This window comes from Corvus cornix, chromosome 13 (genome assembly GCF_000738735.6).
Source record: "Corvus cornix cornix isolate S_Up_H32 chromosome 13, ASM73873v5, whole genome shotgun sequence".
NCBI lineage: Eukaryota > Metazoa > Chordata > Aves > Passeriformes > Corvidae > Corvus > Corvus cornix.
Window position 1 is genome coordinate 10,682,291 of NC_046343.1, and position 18,009 is coordinate 10,700,299.

Consider the following 18,009-nt stretch of genomic DNA (forward strand, 5'->3'; position numbering starts at 1 on the left):
ATGGTCTACCTTATCTCCAGTGATGGGATCAAGCAAGGAGGGCAGATTTAGATTAGATACTTGGAAAAAAATCTTCCCTGTGAGCATGCTGAGGCCCTGACACTAGTTGCCCACAGAAGCTGTGTCTGCCCCATCCTTGGAAGTGTTCAATGCCAGGCTGGATGGGGCTTGGAGCAACATTGCCTAGTGGAAGGTGTCCCTGCACATGGCAGGAGGTTAGAACAAGATGAGCTTTAAGGTCGGTTCCAACCTGAACCATTCTGTGATCCTGTGATTTAATTACTTTATATTGAGCTTGTAGCCACTGCCAACCTCCATCCTTTTCTATCTCATGTTTCTACCTCTTAATACAGCTTTGGGCTGAGTTTAAACAAAGCTTTAAAGATGTTCATCAAGAACATGACTTCATTTGTAAGGTTGAAGTGTGTGATATGCACCTCTTAAAGAAAAGGAAATGCTTCTGGAAGTGCTGACACTGTGGTGACACTAATGGAGGGTTCTAACCTGTCATGGTGAAACCTCCTGCAGTGGCATTTGAACAGTTTGGTGCAAGTCAGATGATTTTTTAATTTATGTAGAGCTGAATTCAAGAGTAGTGTAATAAGGAAACTGAATGGGTATTAATTATAAATATCTTCCAATTAAAAAGAGATAATCAGGATAATGTTCTTTTTTTTGATACAAACACAGTGATGAGCTGTCTTTCTGCTTCTGTTCTTGGGCCTCAATGAGCATTATAAACTGATGTCTGAATGAGAAAATAAGTAGGAAAATAGAAAGGTCTATCTATCCAATCTGAAATAACATTATGTTTGTGCATATATAAGGGTAAAATAGGCATACAATAAAAAAATTTATTTATTTTCTGATAAATGGTCTTATCACAAAGTAGTGAGTGAAAAAATAGAAATGAAGAGATTTCTGTGAGACTGAAGAATGCTCCTCAGATGGGACCTAGGTGTCTTTTGGTTTTGAACCACTGATAATACTACCAGATGTTTTTACATAGGTGTTGTAAGTGATGGCCAGGCATGTTCCCTGCCATTGCAGCATGTCCCACTACACTTAGTTTATCCATTTCACCCTCCTCCAAGTAGAAATTATCCAAATGAGGGTAAAATTGTGAAAATTGTGGAATCAGATTTTGAAAAGTAGGTGGAAGCGAGAGACTTCTGCTTGGTTCCAAGGAGCTTTGGGGGCAGCTGTGCAAAGGTCTCTGGGTTCATGGTGATGGTGGAGGAGCCAGGGGAGGTGTGAGCATCTTGTGGGGGAAAGCCTTGGGTTGTGTGTCCAGGAGGAGAGGGGAGCGGGGAGCAAACCAAAGGCAACATCCATGGCCAGATTTAATGGTTAACAGCTGGGAAAGATGAAGGCTGTTCAGCTTCCCTTCAGGAGCTCCACTGGTAATGTAATTGGAGAAATCGACATGAAAACAGGCAAGCCATCTATAGTTATTTTATTATTGGATTGTAACCTCCCCCTAGTCTCTGTCACAAGAATTTCACTGAAGGAATAGCATAAAGATACATGACACAAAGTATAAAAGCCCACTGAAAACAAGGAAGGGAAGCCGGGCTGGTCCTGAGAGTAGGAGTGAAGAAATGGGACAGACACAAGATTCATGAGCAAGATTAAAGGCAGCAAGACTGATTTTGAGCAGTGACCCATGGGAATTTTATTGCCTTCCTTCCAAAGAATCTATTCATTTGATATGGAGTATCATACCAAAGGAACCAAAGTATTAATGTGATCTATTCCCTCCAGATCTGAGACTGTAAATTTTCAGCCTTTTTTTGGGCTGTGGAATACTGAGAAAATGAAAACCACAATCAAGTAAAATACATGTGAGTGCACATGTGCACGTGCATAAGCACGTTGCTACTATGCTTCACTGGGTTTCTCACAGCACTGGAAATATGGGTGCCCAAGGAAACATTGAATTAAATCACAGAATCATGGAATGGTCTGGGTTGCAAGGGACTTTAAGGCTCGTCTTGTTCCAACTCCTCTGCCGTGGCTGGGTATACCTTCCACTAGACCAGGTTGCTCCAAACAGTGTCCAGCCTGGCCCTGAACATTAATCCTTCTGATAAATGCAGGAAATATATTAATCTTCTGCTAAAATTGTGCTGTTTCTTGTCCAGCTGGTTGTGAGGACCTGCTAAGCAGCTCACAAATGCAGGGAGAGGTGTGATGCCAATGAGGACTGCACAAATTTATATTTGTGTCTATACTTGCTGCACAGGAGTAATGTAGTAAAATTGCCTTCAGTGTGCAATACCTATCAAAGATAAATTAAGATAAACATTTAATAGAGAGCAATTCTATGAATTGCCTCTTTGTCAGCTCTTTTGAGAAGAGAACAATCAGGAAAATTGTGCACGGTAAGTTTCATGGCAAGGATCTAAATATATATGGTCTCATACCTGGGTTGGTGTTTCTTCCTCAGTAATCTCTGTGTATGTTTTACATAGTTTGGATCTTTTCATCTCTACGTGTCTTTTGTCTCTTTTTTCCTGTTAGTACCCTCGGAGACCACAATACCATCCAAAAATAATATTTGATTAAGCTTTTGATCTCATAGTGGTTAGATGGATTTGAAATGGGGCAAAATTAGGCTAATCACACTAAGAATAGCATAGTTACTTCTGATTTTCAAATGCCTTTTCATGATATGACCTCCAATGGTTTTCAGAGTTCTAACCGATACAGAAGGTAACATTAGTTCCCATTTTCAGATGTAAAAATTGATACAGAAAATTTTTCTATAGTATTGAGTGCTTCCTTGGTGTTGTTTGCAGAATAACTGCTTGCTGTTATTGAGCTTCTGCTGAGCAACTACAATTTGTTTTCATTTGATATTAAACTGCAGAGACAGATTAAGCAGTTACCTTCATTGTGGTGTCCTTGGTGCAACTATTTGTCACAACCCTTCTTTCCAGAGTCTATTTTCCTTTCCTTTTGGGGTTGGTTTTATTTTTTAAAACTCTGTGAATCCTCCTCAAATCACATGACTGTGTGGGAAGTCTTGCTAACTTTTGTTGCGAGGAGGATTTCCATATTATCCTGCCTTTTGTTTCATGTAGAGCCTTTAATATGGTGAAATGATTGATTCTCTGTCTTCCTCTTCCAAGGCTGATGTGTCCCTCTCCATCCTGCTCCAAAATGTGCACAAACACACAGAGTTGTCTTGTGCATCTCGAAAGAAAATAGTTTGTATCTGTAGCAATCATATGCTTGAAACATATTTTATTCTCTGTGTTATTCTCCAGGACAAGTCACCATTTTTGCTTTATAACAGAGACAATGAAATTGCTGTTGCCTTGCCCAGGTGATTTACCACGGCTTCTCTGCCTCTCCACTCTCATGTCAGGCATGCAGTGAAAAACCCAGAAGCTCAAGAGCAGACAATTATGAAATTCCTGCTTTGTTTCCTTTCTTACTGTATTGTGGCAGCAGCAACAAATGCAGCACACAATTTGCTTGCTGATCATAAGCCAGGCTCAATATGCAGCTCAACTTTGGTTGCTTCCAACCATGAGGCACTCAAGATCTACTTAAGATCTGCTGTTAAGGAAGGTTTAGGAAGCTGTGCTGCAGCATCTGACTTTGTGTCATCAGCAAAAATGAGTTTTGGCAAGGGAAGTGTGTGGCTGTGTATAATCTGTGTGTGAATAGATGTATGTAAATACACACTTGAACTATACATCTGTGTGTATCACTGTCATAGAGTTTGATTTTATTTTTATTTTAATGTAACACTTGCAAGGTGCAGCATTGCCTTGGAAGGACTTGGTACAGAAGCTTCCAGTTTCAGTCATATATAATTAAAATTTCTAGTTTTAGCCCTGGCTCTGATGTAATGTCTGAACTTCTTCCTTCAGCAATAAACCTGGATGCCCAGCTGCCTGCTGGAGCTCACTGTTACTTGAGGGCAAAATCGCTTTTTACATGTAAAGGTAGTAATTTACACTTCTGCTATAAATGAGCAGTGATATGATAGAGCTGTTTGGTTTTTGAGTTTGCTATCTGTGGTGGGTTTGTCTGGTTGGTCCTAAGTGAAACCAGTACTTGTCCTGAACCCAACCTTCCTTTGGGAGTTTTGAGGAAGTAAGGAATAGGTTTGTATTTGGGAGTGAAGAAAAAAAAGCACGTGAGCCTTAGTTTGATCTGTAACACATTTAGTGGTGTGCAAAAGGTAGACGAGGTCCTTGTCTGTAAGAATTAATGAGCCGTTAGAGGATGTGCATTCTCCAGCGTGGCAGGAACATCTTAATTTCCTCATTAAAGTCTTTGAGATGCAGGCAGCCTGTTAGCCAGCCTTATGAAATTCCTGAACTCAGTTATTTCCTTCCTGTACCAAACTCTTGTCAGTTTTCCACTGGAACTCCAAATTTCTCAGGGGCAACTGAGAGCTAATTTGAAAAGTCAAGTGTGTTCATGGATGTATGAGACTGGGCTTCCTCTGACCATCCTTCTGGCTTTAATACAGTGTAACACCTCAGACTCTAGCCATGTTGAGTATAGTTAATCAGTGTTGAAGAGTGGCTTGTTTTGCAAGATGATAAATTTTTAACCTATGTAAATTACTTTCTTTGCAACTAATAAATTGAATAAATTATGCCTTTTCCATGCAGTACAGTGGGGCTCATAAATACTTTGTGCAGGTAGTTGGTAGTTTCACTTGATTACCTTTCCCATTTCTGTTTTTGATAATCCTTGCAAGAGTGAGGAATTCAGACACTTTTAATAGTTCTAAAAAAAAGCAGTCGAAGGCATGTTTCATGCCTGTGAGGTGCACACACCAGTGTCCTGCCTGTGGGATCCACCTTGATGCAATCAAGGAAAGTCCTTTTCCCTGGCTCCTGGTGCTGCTCCAGATTAATTAGTTACTTGGATAAAGATAACAGTGCTTGTACAGTCAAACACTTCCTTTCCTCTCCATTTACACTGCTCTGTTCTGTTTCACACCCTGTTGCTGTCCTTGCTGGGCAGAGGGTCCATTGGTACAGCTGAGTGAGCTTGTGGGGAACTTCAGTTCTTCAAAGGATTATGCAAAAGATAATTGCATTAAAGAGCTGCTGTCAACATTACGGGGTTCTGGCAAAGAAAACCCATGTTAGCACTCTGCTTGCAGACACACAGATTTCAGAGGACTTGGACTAGGAGAAGTACATCAGGATTCCCGAATACTTGAATATTTCCTTCCTGGCTGTTTGAGGGGTATCTTTCTTATCTCCTTACCAAACTAATCTGTTTAACCAGGAGTTGTCTGTCCAGGAACACAGAGTAAATTAAACTCTGAACAAAATGGATAAGGCATAAATATAGCCAGGGTTTCTGGGGTTTTTCCAAAGTAACCAGGATGGATGAAGGAAAGAATAAGTATTTTATATTTTTTATAAGCTGGTTCTTTAACAAATTTTTGATGTATCATTAAAAAACTTAAAAATCCCATTCTAATAAAAAAGTTTGTCTTCAGTTATGCAAATTTTATATTAAAAATCAAAATACCAAAAATACTTGAGTCTCCTAAGAGCGTTTTTGCTGCTGTCAGGGCAGGGTGCAGCTGTCACCTGCTCAGATGTGACCTGGTGCATTAAATCAGAGCAGGCCACCTTGAATGAGGAGGCAGCAATAACATTCAGTGAGATGCGTGACACAGTCCTTGGCTGGTGCAAGCTCTGAGAGATCAATTTTTAGTGATCAAGGCAGCCCACAAAGGTCTTTGCTGTAGTTTTACCTCAATTACATTTATACAGATAATAATAGCTCCTGAATCTTGATTTTTAAATAGCTCTCATATCAACAACAGTCTCCAAAATATGTCTTTTGAGGCACATTGAGATGGAAAAGGCAAGTGCCTGTACAGATGCAGGTCCTGCCACTGAGAGGAACAGGATGCTTGACCAGAGCTTCCTCATGTCTTCATGCTTTGGGCTGCTCTGATTTAGAGCAGGCGCTAATACAAAATATGGCCTTTACAGATCTCCCTGAGGTCACAAATTTCCATTTCTGAGGATAATTTGCAAAACTTCTGGAACAATTAGTAAAGTAAGTAAAGAATAGTCAGATACTCTTTCCACGGACTGTACTTTTTGCACTGCTCAGAGATGCTTTGACCTTCTAGTTTATTACAAGTCAGGAAAAGTCAATATTTCTTAGCTTGCCAAGTTGGAGGAATTTTAATGAGTTATTGAGTCAAATAGTTAATCCTCCAATAACAGACTTTTTTTTCCCTTTTAGATTTACAGTGATAAAAACAAAGGCTTATTGGGGAGGAGGAAAAATGGGGTTTTGTTAGGAACTCTTGCTTGTCTCTGTGCACATGCTTTAACCCCTTGACCATGAGTAGATGAAACAGAGCTTCAACACGGAGGCATTTTATATTGGCATGAACTGCTGGGCAGGCAGGGGCTGTGTTGATGTTAGCAGGGAATTTAACATGATAAAATGGGATTGAAGTAGCTGGTACTGATGCTCCTCACTCCTTTTACATGGGATGAGGTGCTATGGATGAGATCTGGTCTGTGCTCCTACGCTGAACTGTTTGGCTGCTGGAAAAGTCTGTTAAGGGGAGAGCCCTGGGTGCTCCAGTTGTTGCAGGATGTGTTCCACTGAGTGCTGCAGCACATCTGGAGTAGTGCTTGCACTTGAACATCCTCTGAGAGCTGACACAACCAAAACCTTTCCAAGAGCCAAACCTGCATGTGGTAAATGTAGAGAAAAGGGATTTGCTTCCAAACCATCTTGCTGGTCCAGACTGAGTCCCTGGCTCAGGGGCAGCCAGTGTCTCTGGCTGTTGGAAGGCTGTGCAAGGCTGGCAGTGGGTTTTGCACAAGGAAATGCTTATTCCTGCTATAATTATGCCTTTTGCAATTCCGCTTTGTAATGCTCAACTTGGTGTACTCCAATTAGCATAGAATAATCTAATTTCCTGAAACTCTCTTCGTTGAGTGTAATGCTAATTATTGCTCTGAGTGGCTTTTTTGGAAGCACCCTGTCCTGTGTGAATTATAGTAATGTTCTCCGTAAGCCTTTAAGTGAGGAAACTTCATAAGCAGAAAATGTTGCAGCACAACGGCAGCTTCCTTACCCTTTTAATAGTATCAAACAGCAGATAGCACAGTAATATTCAGAATATCATATCCAGTGAATTCTTAAAAGTAGTAGAAAGTTATTTTTCACTATATGTCATTACTCAGAGTGTAGGAATAGGTACCGATGGTCGTTTTTACAATGACTAGCATTTTCCCATAACATTCCCTTCACTGTATTCAGTGACATTCCTTTCAGTAATGGTCTTTCTTGGGGGTTATTTTTTCAAAAGCTTTCAGCAGTTTTTTGTCTGAGCTTTCCTTGAAACCTGTGTGAATTTTAGCTTGGAGGATACTCCGCTTCTGGGTGGAAGCTTTAGACTCCCAGGGTGGGAGTTGGACTCTAAATGTGGACGGGAGCTGAGTGCTGGCACTTGGACACTTTGCTGAGTTTTGTGGCTGGAGTAGTGTAGGGTTTCAGAATTGCTTTCTGAATGTAACTCACAGTCAAAGTGTGAGCACGGAAGTGCTCTCACTGGGTTTTATTCTAGGCTCTGGCATCGTGAAGAGCTAAAAGAACAGAGGGCCATGTGTCCACCACTTTCCAGTAAAGCACTTCGAGCACATGCTCAGTGTTGTGATAAGGGAGAGCTGGACGTCTGGGAGTGCAGATCTGAGCACTCCCTTCAAGCTGCTGCTGTTCAAAGGGGAGCATTTTTTACCTCCAAAACCTTTGTCGCTTCTGCTCCTGTCAGGGCTGTGGTGCTGCAGCAGCCACGTGTGGTCTGTTGAGGCAAATGTGGCTCACGATGGCATTTTCTGCTCTTCCCAGTGCTCTATGGACAGGATGGCCTGCATGCATCCTGTGAGAAGAAGTACTGCGGGCGGGGCAGCAAGTGTGTGGTGAACAGGGACACGAACCAGCCTGAATGCAGGTGTGTCGAGGATTGCAAGTCCAGCTACATGCCCGTCTGTGGATCTGATGGCAGGTTCTATGAAAATCACTGTCACCTGCATCGAGCCTCATGTCTGCAGAGGAAGAAAATCTACATTATCCACAGCAAGGACTGTTTCTTCAAAGGTAGGCCATTGTTGAAAATAAATACTTCTGTAGAGCTTTCATCACTTGTCATAATCCTCGTAAATGGCTGAATGGTATGTTTTATTTCTAACAGCTAAATTTTTCAGGGATGATTTATTCCAGGACAGCAGAGAACATACACAATGTTTTATGCAGCTATTAAGCCCCTGAGTGCCATCACCATGCAAAATGTAATCATACCAGGAACTGGTAAATAATTAACATCACTGTATGCATTGTGTGCACTGTAGGTGTGCTGCTCAGTACTTTCAGCTGCCAGTGTAATAACTTTTTACAATCCAATTTGTTTGAAAAGGCTTTGAACAAGACAAAGATGTTCAGAAAAAGTAGATGGTATAAACAAAATTTTGCTGCAACATTAAGAAACAAAAACCTAGTTAGGCAAATGACAGGCAAAGGAAAGGATCTGTTTAAATGAAATTAGAGGAGTGGGGACAGATGTTAAATAACTTTAAAGACAGTTCTGGTTACCAGTGGCATGCATACATCGGGAGCTCTCCTACCAGTTCAATAGCAAATTTCTTTGTCATCATTGCACCAAATCCAGTCCATGTCTTTCCCATTAATATTTTGTATGCCATGTACCATCCTGTCATCAAGAGAGACTGCAGGAGTAGGAGCGTGTGATAAAATGCTAGGGAATGGAAGAAGTTGTAAATTATTTTACTTGAAAGCTCATTGTCAAATATGACTCCATACACCTACAGGAAGATTTAGGTGGGTTGTTGCAAGTATATCCAGTGACATTTACGTGATCAAATATGAAAATAATTCCTTTATCTTCAGTTCACTTAAGCCCCCAAGGAGATTGGCTGTATATAGAGCTACCCATCACTAGTTCTTCTTTACTAACATGATGCTAGAAGAGCCTGTTTAAGAAACAGGAGCCCATTTGAAGAGTCTCATTAATATGTCCTTGTGATACCCGTTGGAGATAGAAAAGCATTGTTCTTCTTGTGTCTTGGGGAAGACTTGGAGACTGTGACAAAAATTTTTCCAGAGGTATGTAGGCACTGCTTTGCAGGGCATTGCGAAGTCTCATTTGTTTTGAAGATCTGGATGTAGAGAGGACAACACAGCTGGTCAGAGCATTGACTTGGTGAACACCCTGGGTTAGTTTGTCACAGGCAGCCTCTAAATTTACCAAAGCGGGTAATTAGAATCAATAGACCTTATATGAAGTTAATCATAGAGAGGGGTCACCCAAAGGCATATTTCAAGCACACGAGCATATCAAGGCAAAGAGGAATTTTTTGCTTGTCACATTAAAAAAAAGCATTTAAAAAGGACAGTTGTGCCTTGCTCCAACTGCTGTGCTTCTGCCTCTGGGTATCAAGTCAGATCAGGATAAGGATCAGGCTGGAAACAGTGTCCATCCCTGAGTAAGATGCCGGCGGGCTTCTGCATCATGACAAACCTTGCAAAGAAAGGGGAAGTCTTAATTTCAGAGATGCTCAGCACCCCCCACTCGATTCAAGGGATTTTCTTTCCCTGACTACCAAAAAACAGTCTTCAGGTTTTACATTCTTGACATTACCCACCTTTTTATGACAGTGCTTCTGGCCTGGGTTTTTATTCATTCCTTATCGCATATAGTGTTAAAGAAAATGAGTTCTTATTGCAGTAATCAGCCCCTGCAGTGGCTGTATTATACCTAATGATACAATGTCACGCATGAATACCTCCCTGAGCACACCATGAAATGATGTCAGAAAGTAGGAATTTTGTGTCCCAGTTTAAAGTAACCCTCGAACTCTTGCCAGGGAGCACTGCTTAAATCTGTTTTTCAGCAGAATAACAGCTTTATGGAAGGGAAGAAAGAAACAAGCTCACTTCTCTTCCCACGTGAATAAATAAAAATGTACTTCACACCTCTGTCTGCAGAGATAACATACAGAAAAAAGTTTACCTTAAGTGGGGAATAATCCCACAGAGTGGGACTCCATAGAAATACTTGGCTTCAGCCCTTTTTTCTGACATGCAGTTCCTGAGTAACCTTCTGTGTATCACTCTGTTTATTGGTACTTTAGTCTCCTATTTCTAAATCAAGAATGATAGTGGTTTCTTTTAAATCAAAATTTTCAGTCAGCAATTAAGGTACAGGTTTTTAAGCACCATTATAAGTGTAACATGAAGTGTAAGATTTTGACTGGAGAAAAATCTTAAAGGTGCAAAATCATAGAATCCCAAAATGTTTTGGGTTGGAAGGGACCTTAATGAGCCTCCTGTTCCAACCCCATTGGTGTGGTCAAGGACACCTTCCACTAGACCAGGTTGCTCAGGTGTACATCACATGTTTTCTTTCTGCTTCCGATCAAGTAGATAATTTAATTATTTGAGTACAGTCAGACAGATGAGTGGGTTGCTTCTTGGTTTTTTGTTCCAGTTGACTTGTTCAATTAAGACTTAAATTCCTGTGTAGAGCTGAGGGGCACTGCAGACTGGATGTTTGTGTGTGCTCTGCCAGTTTGCCCAGTTATCAGTGACAAACTGGATGGTCTTAAGGTATGACAGAGATCAAATACCTGATTCTACATTGTCTGAGCTAGGTCTCTCCACAGTAAATTGATAATAAAGCAAACAGCAGAGATTTGTTTTCTTTTGTGTATTTTGGGAAAGGATTTTTTAGTCTTTTAGCATAATTATCAGATATGAAGTGCTTTGTAAATACTAGTGGATAGCACATACCTCCTGTGTGAGTAGAAGCATTGCTCCAGTAGCCCAAATTTGCATTCTGTACCAGCAACAGTATTAGGAAGAGCAGAAGAGAATTTGTCCCTGGGAAAATGACTGATTTCTCCTTGGCCCGGCCTAGAATGAAATAGCTCCTTGAAATCCCGAGAGTCCAAAACATAGAAAAAACTTACAGAAATGTGGAAGAAGCAATGAGACATCTCAGCAGGAGTGATCTCCCCAGGCTTTATCCTATAGCCTCTGTTGCAACACAGTTCCCCATACACAAAACTATAAATGCAGTCCCTTTTCCTCAGTTGACAAAGCAAATGATAAATAGGTGGGAAACTTCACTTGGGAGTTTGAAGTCCCAAGGGAAATACTGTGAAGCAGAAGTCCTAAATCCAGACATCTCAGGAGAAATGTCAATCCCACTCATAGCCGTTCACATTCTCCTTGATCTGATTGTCTTTCCTGGTGTGAAATACAGTTTGGTTTTCCCATAGGAAAATGTTCTGTTTAGGACTTCTCTACCATGTGGCAGGTTCTTTTCATTTTCTATGTTTTCACTGTTTTGTGAGTTTCCATAGTCATTTGATTTAGGTGTTGGTGAATTTTTCAAGGTAAGAAACTACTTAAAGGTAAAAGTGCTTTTACTGTGTGCCAGACTGGTCAAGGAAGGTTTTCTTCCCCAAAAGCTCTGCCAGTACCCATGAACACTGGAAAAATAGCTGTGCTTATAATGACAACTGTCCCACAGAGGTCCAGAATGAGCACTTGGCCTGAAGATGTTCCTATTTGAATAAATGTCTTGGATAATGAGTTTATATCATTTTAGCACAGTATTTTGGACTATGCTTTGCTTTTTCATGGCACTAGTCCCCTTTTTTCCTCTTCTGTTCATTTTTCTTTCCTTTTGACTGTTTACACCCACTCTGTCTCTTCACTCACTTTTCTCTCATTATTTTTGGCCAGCAAAAGCTGTGCAGACACTGTATAATAGTTTTTCTTCCCTTTCTTCCAGAAATACCAGCAATGCACTTCCCTAGCAGTTCACATACATTAGAGAAATTCTGTTTAGAGCTGCACTTTTCCATTTTCAGGATTTAGGGAGTAGTTTTTTCCCTTCTTTCTTTCTTTCCCTACCTGCTTTTTTCTGCTTGATCAGCAATCTCAAAGCTCCTGTGCATCAGCCAAGCCCTTGCTAGAGGAAGGCAGCCATGTTTGCTTGCCCAAGCTCATTCGTTATTTTCTGTGGTTCTGACATCCTCCCTTTATCCAGGTGGATTGAGTTTTTTATAAAAATCTCAGCTTTTCTTGCCAGCCTGTACAGCAGCTTTGTGCTACAGCTGGTCAGATTGAGTTTGTGCTCTGGCATGAATTCGATCCAACTTAGTTGACCAAATTCTTGAACTTTCCATTATGTAAGTGCACTGTACCTGTATCAATTACTTAATGTATTGTTTTTTGTCCATTCAGTCCAACTTGTACTAAAGCTCTAATTTTATGAAATCTGACAGAATTTTATGCAGAGAGACGGTGTGCTTTAAAAGCATCTTCATGTCTGGTATTCTCCTTCTTCTCTGCTGAAATGTCAGTACTAATTTTTCAATAATTTTGTCCCATTGCTTAAAATATATATGTCTTTTTTAAGCAAGTATCTGACAGTAATTTTCCTCCTTATACAAGGTCATTTCTTGCCCCATAGTAAATAATAATTTTGCACAAATTCTGTACATAATTTCAAAAGAAATCTCTGTGGAAAACCACCTGTCTTTCTCCTTTCTGTTACACAATACAGTCCCACTGTTTGGTTTGAGGCTTACACTGTTGCTCAGAACAATATTTCATGCCATTAATTTATAAATAAAGTCTTCCAAAGTGTGCATGTGCACACATGTGAGTGTGTTTGCACATTGAAAGAGCCAGAATAATGTGTTCTCTCAGGACATATATGCACAGGTAGCGTAGTAGAGGATGGAACCTGGCTCTGCATGGAGAGAGAACGAAAAGCAAAGGGCGCAGCTGAAACAAGATGTTCAGCCTGATATAAGGAGATGGCTTTCCCTTGGAGATTGGTTGAGTGCTGGAACAGGCTGCCCAGGTGCCATCTCCATCTCTGAGAGCTTTCAGAACCTGACTGGGAAACAGCCCTGAGCAACCTGGTCTGACCCTGCACTAAATGTTTTGATGGAAGCCTCTTCCAGCCCATATCATCCCATAATCTTATGATTTCTTGACCTTAGGTAATGGCATCTTTCATTTTCAACTACTCTATCTTTCTTCCAGTTCTGAAAAAGTTTTTTTCTAATTAAGGAAAATTATAATCTTCTGCATGTTGACAGAAAATTTTCTATGCTTGAGTGTAAATAAATTACAAACCTGGGAAAAAAGCAAACAAGCAGGCTGATAACTCGTATCACTGCAGTAATCTCAAATGCATATGAATTCAGCCTCAGGTGGTGGTGGTTTATTTCCTCTGTACTTTATTTGTTGTCCATGTGTTAGATCTGTGCTTTGTTACTTCCGGGAGTAATTTGTTCTGCAGAATAGCATTTCAAAACATCTCTGGGAAGGTGTTGAATGTTTTGCTCATTGTGTGCTTGCAGAACAGGCAGACCCGCTCCATTGCTGGTTTGGAGGCTGGAAGGAAATCTGCTCCATTTAACACTCTCTGTCTTTCCAGCTGGAAAAAATCTGAGTGTGAACTAATGGCACTTTTCCCAGCTGGCAATTAATATTTGCTGATTTAACTTTGCAGCAGTGCTGACAGACTGCTTCAGTGGTAGTAAGCTGGGAACAGGGCTGCTGGGAGGAAGGCAGTTAATCCCTCTGAGAGGAGACTGGGGGCTTTGACATGGAGGTCGAGCCTCTAATGATCATTTCAGTGTCCAGTGTAAATATATTAGGAGTTCGAAGTGTTATAAAGAGAGATAAGTGCTATATAAAATGAAGGAATGTGTCTGCTGTCAGTAGAGCTGATACAGTTCTTATTAAACTGAATTCCAGAGGGATTCCTTTCTATTCCCACACTGCTTTTTCAGCTCCCTCCACTTAGTCTTTTGGGGAGGGATCAATTTTACCTGGCTTTTCAGGTTGACTGCTCTTAAATGTGACTGATAGCTTCACACCTAATAAACAGAGTGCATCAATCTTTGGGGTAAATTATGGAAATTCCATTGATTTATGTGAGGATGTGAACATGGGACTGCTAGTCTGCTCCTAGCTTTGGTAATAGGAATTTTCTAGGAATAGGTTTAAGATCTTGAAAAGTATTTTCCATTTTAAGAGAAAATGGAATGCTTACATTCCTGAAATTCATGGAAGGGAAATCTTGGCTCTCTAAGAGTCAGTTGTGGAACTCCCTCGTATAGGTGGGCTTTCACTAGAAATTAAATGCTGATAACAAGAGCGGGGAAAGTTTAGGCATAAGAAAAAGAATCAAAAGTAGCAGAGATCCTAAAGAAGTCCAGCAAAAAGAGATCTTTCATTACATATTAGTAACAGAAGACCTTTGCTGGGGACCTCATGGCCATAATGGGAATCCCACAGGTGGGAGGGAAAGTGGGACTGGAATACTGTGATGGACACTGAATTTGACATAGTCAATCAAAAGGTGAATTATGTGCACTGGAACTTCTCATAGCAGGGCCATTACCTGCTTCTGCTTGGCCAAAATTAAATCTCTGTTTCCCTGGTGCTGGGACTCTACATAGACCAGTGACAGATTTTAGTTCTAGTCAGTGAAGCTGAAATGGAGGAACACACACTGTGGATGAAGCTAGTGGAAAAAGTGGTGTTATCTAATGTGATCCCTATCCAGCATTCTTGGTGTTTTTATAGCTCCAATTTGAGGCAATAGCCATTTGGGGAATGCAGGAGTAACTGTGATGTGGCTTTTTTTTTTTTTTTTAATATGAAATTGTGTAGGATCTGCTTACAACGGTCATGACCATGACCCCCATGAACAGTTTTATTTGGTGACTGTTATCTGTCTCGTCTTACTTATGGGCCTGTCTATTAATCTTGTCCAGTTGCCAGTGTTGATGTGTATGGTCATAATATCTCCCATAAAACCAAATGGCTTCATATTAGGTATCAGATAGTGAACAAAGGAATTAAAGGATATTTCAGCAGTAATATTAACATCTTAAAAAAGAAAAGTGAGAATTATTCTTTCTAATTTGTTTCTCCCTTATAACTTGATGATGTAGTGGTTGAACTGGAGTCACTGCAGCCCATGGTTAATGGAATGGGCAGCCTGGCTCCCTTGCTGGAGGACCACACCAGCACCCAGTACTGTGTAGTAATCCCTGCCCTCCATGAATGTAAAGTATGAGAGGAACTGCTTACATGCTGAAAATAGAAAAGCTCAGCCTAAATCTCCATGGTGTGGAGGAAGACAATGCTGGCATGAGGTGGTCTCAGTTTGAAGCACCCTAAGTTTCAGCTTGATGTTCTTGAGGGCAGGGAAATCAGATGCAGGTGGCTTTAGGGTGGCATCTGCTCCAAGCCTGGATCTGCTAAACCTTCACTGCAGTGCTTTCAGGAAAGCTGAGAGATTATAATGAAGCTTTTTTTGATGCACAGTCTTAGCGGTTGTGGTGGGGGACAGAACAGAGGAAGGAGGATGGAGAATCAAATTAAAGAGTGTGGGAAGAGAAGCAGGGAGGTGGTTTGTATTTACCAGTGGAAGTTCCTGTGCCAACTTTGGTGCTGCTATCTGCAATGTTCATTATGTCGGGGGTGTTTGTCTTTCTATCTGTTTTTGTGTGGTCTTTGCATCTGACACATGCTTGTTGTGATTTGGTGGCAGTCTGACCTCACTGTGTCCACATTGCTTTTCTCTGCAAGTCAGGTTCATGTTTATTGTACATTAATTTGGGAGCTCGAACCATACTGAAATACTGAAGAGCCTTATGTAGGAAACATTAAAGAAAGTTTTTGCTTTTTTTAGTGTATTAAATCTAGTACTAGCTCTCACCATTCCATCAGCAATTTTCCAAAATGCTTCAAGTGGTATAAAACTGGAGAAATGCCAGCAAAGTGGGGCATAATATTACAAAGTCATGATTAAAAAGTGACACATTTACTGAGCTTCTGCATTGCTGAACCTCTCACAGTCCTGAAAAGAGCTTGGATGCTCAAAAGTTTTATCTGCTTTTTTTCCCAACTCAATTATCTTAAAGGTCTTTTCCAAACTAAAATATTCTATGAAGTGTCTACATCCATAGTTTTCCCAGTGGAAGGAAAGGCTAGCACATGCCATTGCCCAAGTAATTTCAAATGAATTAAAACAAATACTGTAACACTTTCGAAGTCACTGTCATTTCTCTAAAATTACATAAATTGAATCAATAGAAAAAAATTGCTGATTTACTTAAGGCCCCCACAAGTCACCTTTTGAGAAGTGACATGCAGCTTGATGGCAGGGGACTCTCCATAGGAAACCTCCAGCTCTGTGCTGAGACAGAGGCCAGGGAAAACCTTAATTTCACAGTAAATAAAAAAGCCCCAAACCTGAGAGAGATGGAGAGATTGCTTTAAATGAAAACTGGAAAGGTTAAAAGGGAAAGATGAGCATTAAAGATTAAGATGATTAGATCATGGTAAAGGGTGCTGGAAGCTGAATGAAGGAAAACAAATGCCTAGAATAAATTTTAGGGCTAGGGAAGATTGGGGCAGGGAGATTTAGAAGTGCTTTAAAGATAAAAAGGATTGACACTTGAGAACAGTTGATTAAAAGCTATTCAGCACAAATGCTAATTTTTCTGGGTGCTCAGTATAAAAATCCATGGAGCAAATTGAAATTCTGAGTGCCTGGGAATACCAACAGGCTGGATGGTCCGGATTCAATTAGGTGGCTGCAAGGAAAAAGCTGGTCCAGCTTCCCCCAACCTTGGCTCCTTTCCTGCCTCTCTGCTCCAGGATTTAACAGGCAGTTCTTGCTAATATGCTTGAGAGGGCTGAATCCTACCAGAGATGTCCTGAAGTCATGGGAATACTAGTTAAAATGAGCACTTCACAGCATGGGGTACTGATAAAGCCCTTTGTAATTTCCCAGTTGTTTTTTTGCATGTAGTATTGAAGCTCTTCTCTCATCAGGGGCTCACAAAGTGCCAGGGGTGAGGTTATCTGTCTTTCCTCTCCTGCCTGAAATGGAAGTACTCCCACAAATAATAAAACTTGACATAGGGAAGTAATGAGTGATGTGCAGATTTATTGTGTCTGCTCATGGCTTGAAATCTCTTTGGGTAGAAACTTTTTTTTCTGCTAAAAACCCAATTAATAGAGATTAATTTCAAAAGTAAAGCACACAGTTAATTATCAGTGCAGTTGTAGGAATGGGGGACAGGGTTGTGTAGGAGCATCATAGAATCATCATTGACTGGTTTGGGTTGCAAGGGACCTTACAGTTCATCCAGTTCCAACATCCCTGCCACAGGCAGGGGCACCTTCCACTATCCCAGGTTGCTCCAAGCCCCATCCAACCTGGCCTTGAACATTTCCAGGGATGGAGCAGCTACAGCTTCTCTGGAGAACCTGTGCCAGGGCCTCACCACCCTCACAGGGATTAATTTCTTCCTAATATCCAATCTAACCCTGCTTTCTGACAGCATGAAGCCATTACTCTTTGTCCTGTCATTGCTGGGTGGTGGTGTAGGGATGGGTGCTGCGGTGGCAGGGGCCTCTGTGCCCCATCCCTTTGCCCAGAGCTGATTCAGGTTGTCCTGGTGCAGTCCAGGGGTGCAGCATTCAGCCATGGATCCCACAGTGCAGGCACCGGTTGTCCAGCTCCTTCCTGTGGATTAGCACTGCTGCTCTTGCTGGCACCTTCGTGTTGGGTCTGCTCCACTGCTGGAGTCTACATGTAAATCCCATTACCTCTAATTGCATGGGGATCAATCACAAATTAAGGAGTAAGAGGAAGGCTTCCAGGTGAGATTTAAATTGAAGGCTTTTACTGATAATATTTTGCATTTTCCATCAAAGTGTCCTAGAATGCTTTACAAAGATTAATGAATTAGACCTCACAACACCTTTGCATGCCAGGAAAATAGTAATCCACCCATTACAGAAGAGGAATTGCAGTCTAGAGGAGAGCCAGAGACTTTCTCAAGGTCACAGAAAAAGGCATCAGAACTCTTTGTTAAATCATCCCAATTCCAAGTCCCTATAAAATCCCCTGGCATGTGC

General features: G+C 41.0%; 1 protein-coding gene across 5 annotated transcripts in view; it reads left to right on the forward strand.

Annotated features, from left to right (window-relative positions):
* The window catches only part of FSTL4 (follistatin like 4), a 226,076-nt gene that overhangs the window by 59,408 nt on the left and 148,659 nt on the right, over positions 1-18,009 (forward strand). For all 5 annotated transcript variants that reach the window (XM_039559665.1, XM_039559666.1, XM_039559667.1 and 2 more), the window contains one exon: positions 7,870-8,118. In XM_039559665.1, coding sequence (XP_039415599.1) covers positions 7,870-8,118 — 249 coding nt within the window. The remainder of the gene's footprint in view (positions 1-7,869; positions 8,119-18,009) is intronic.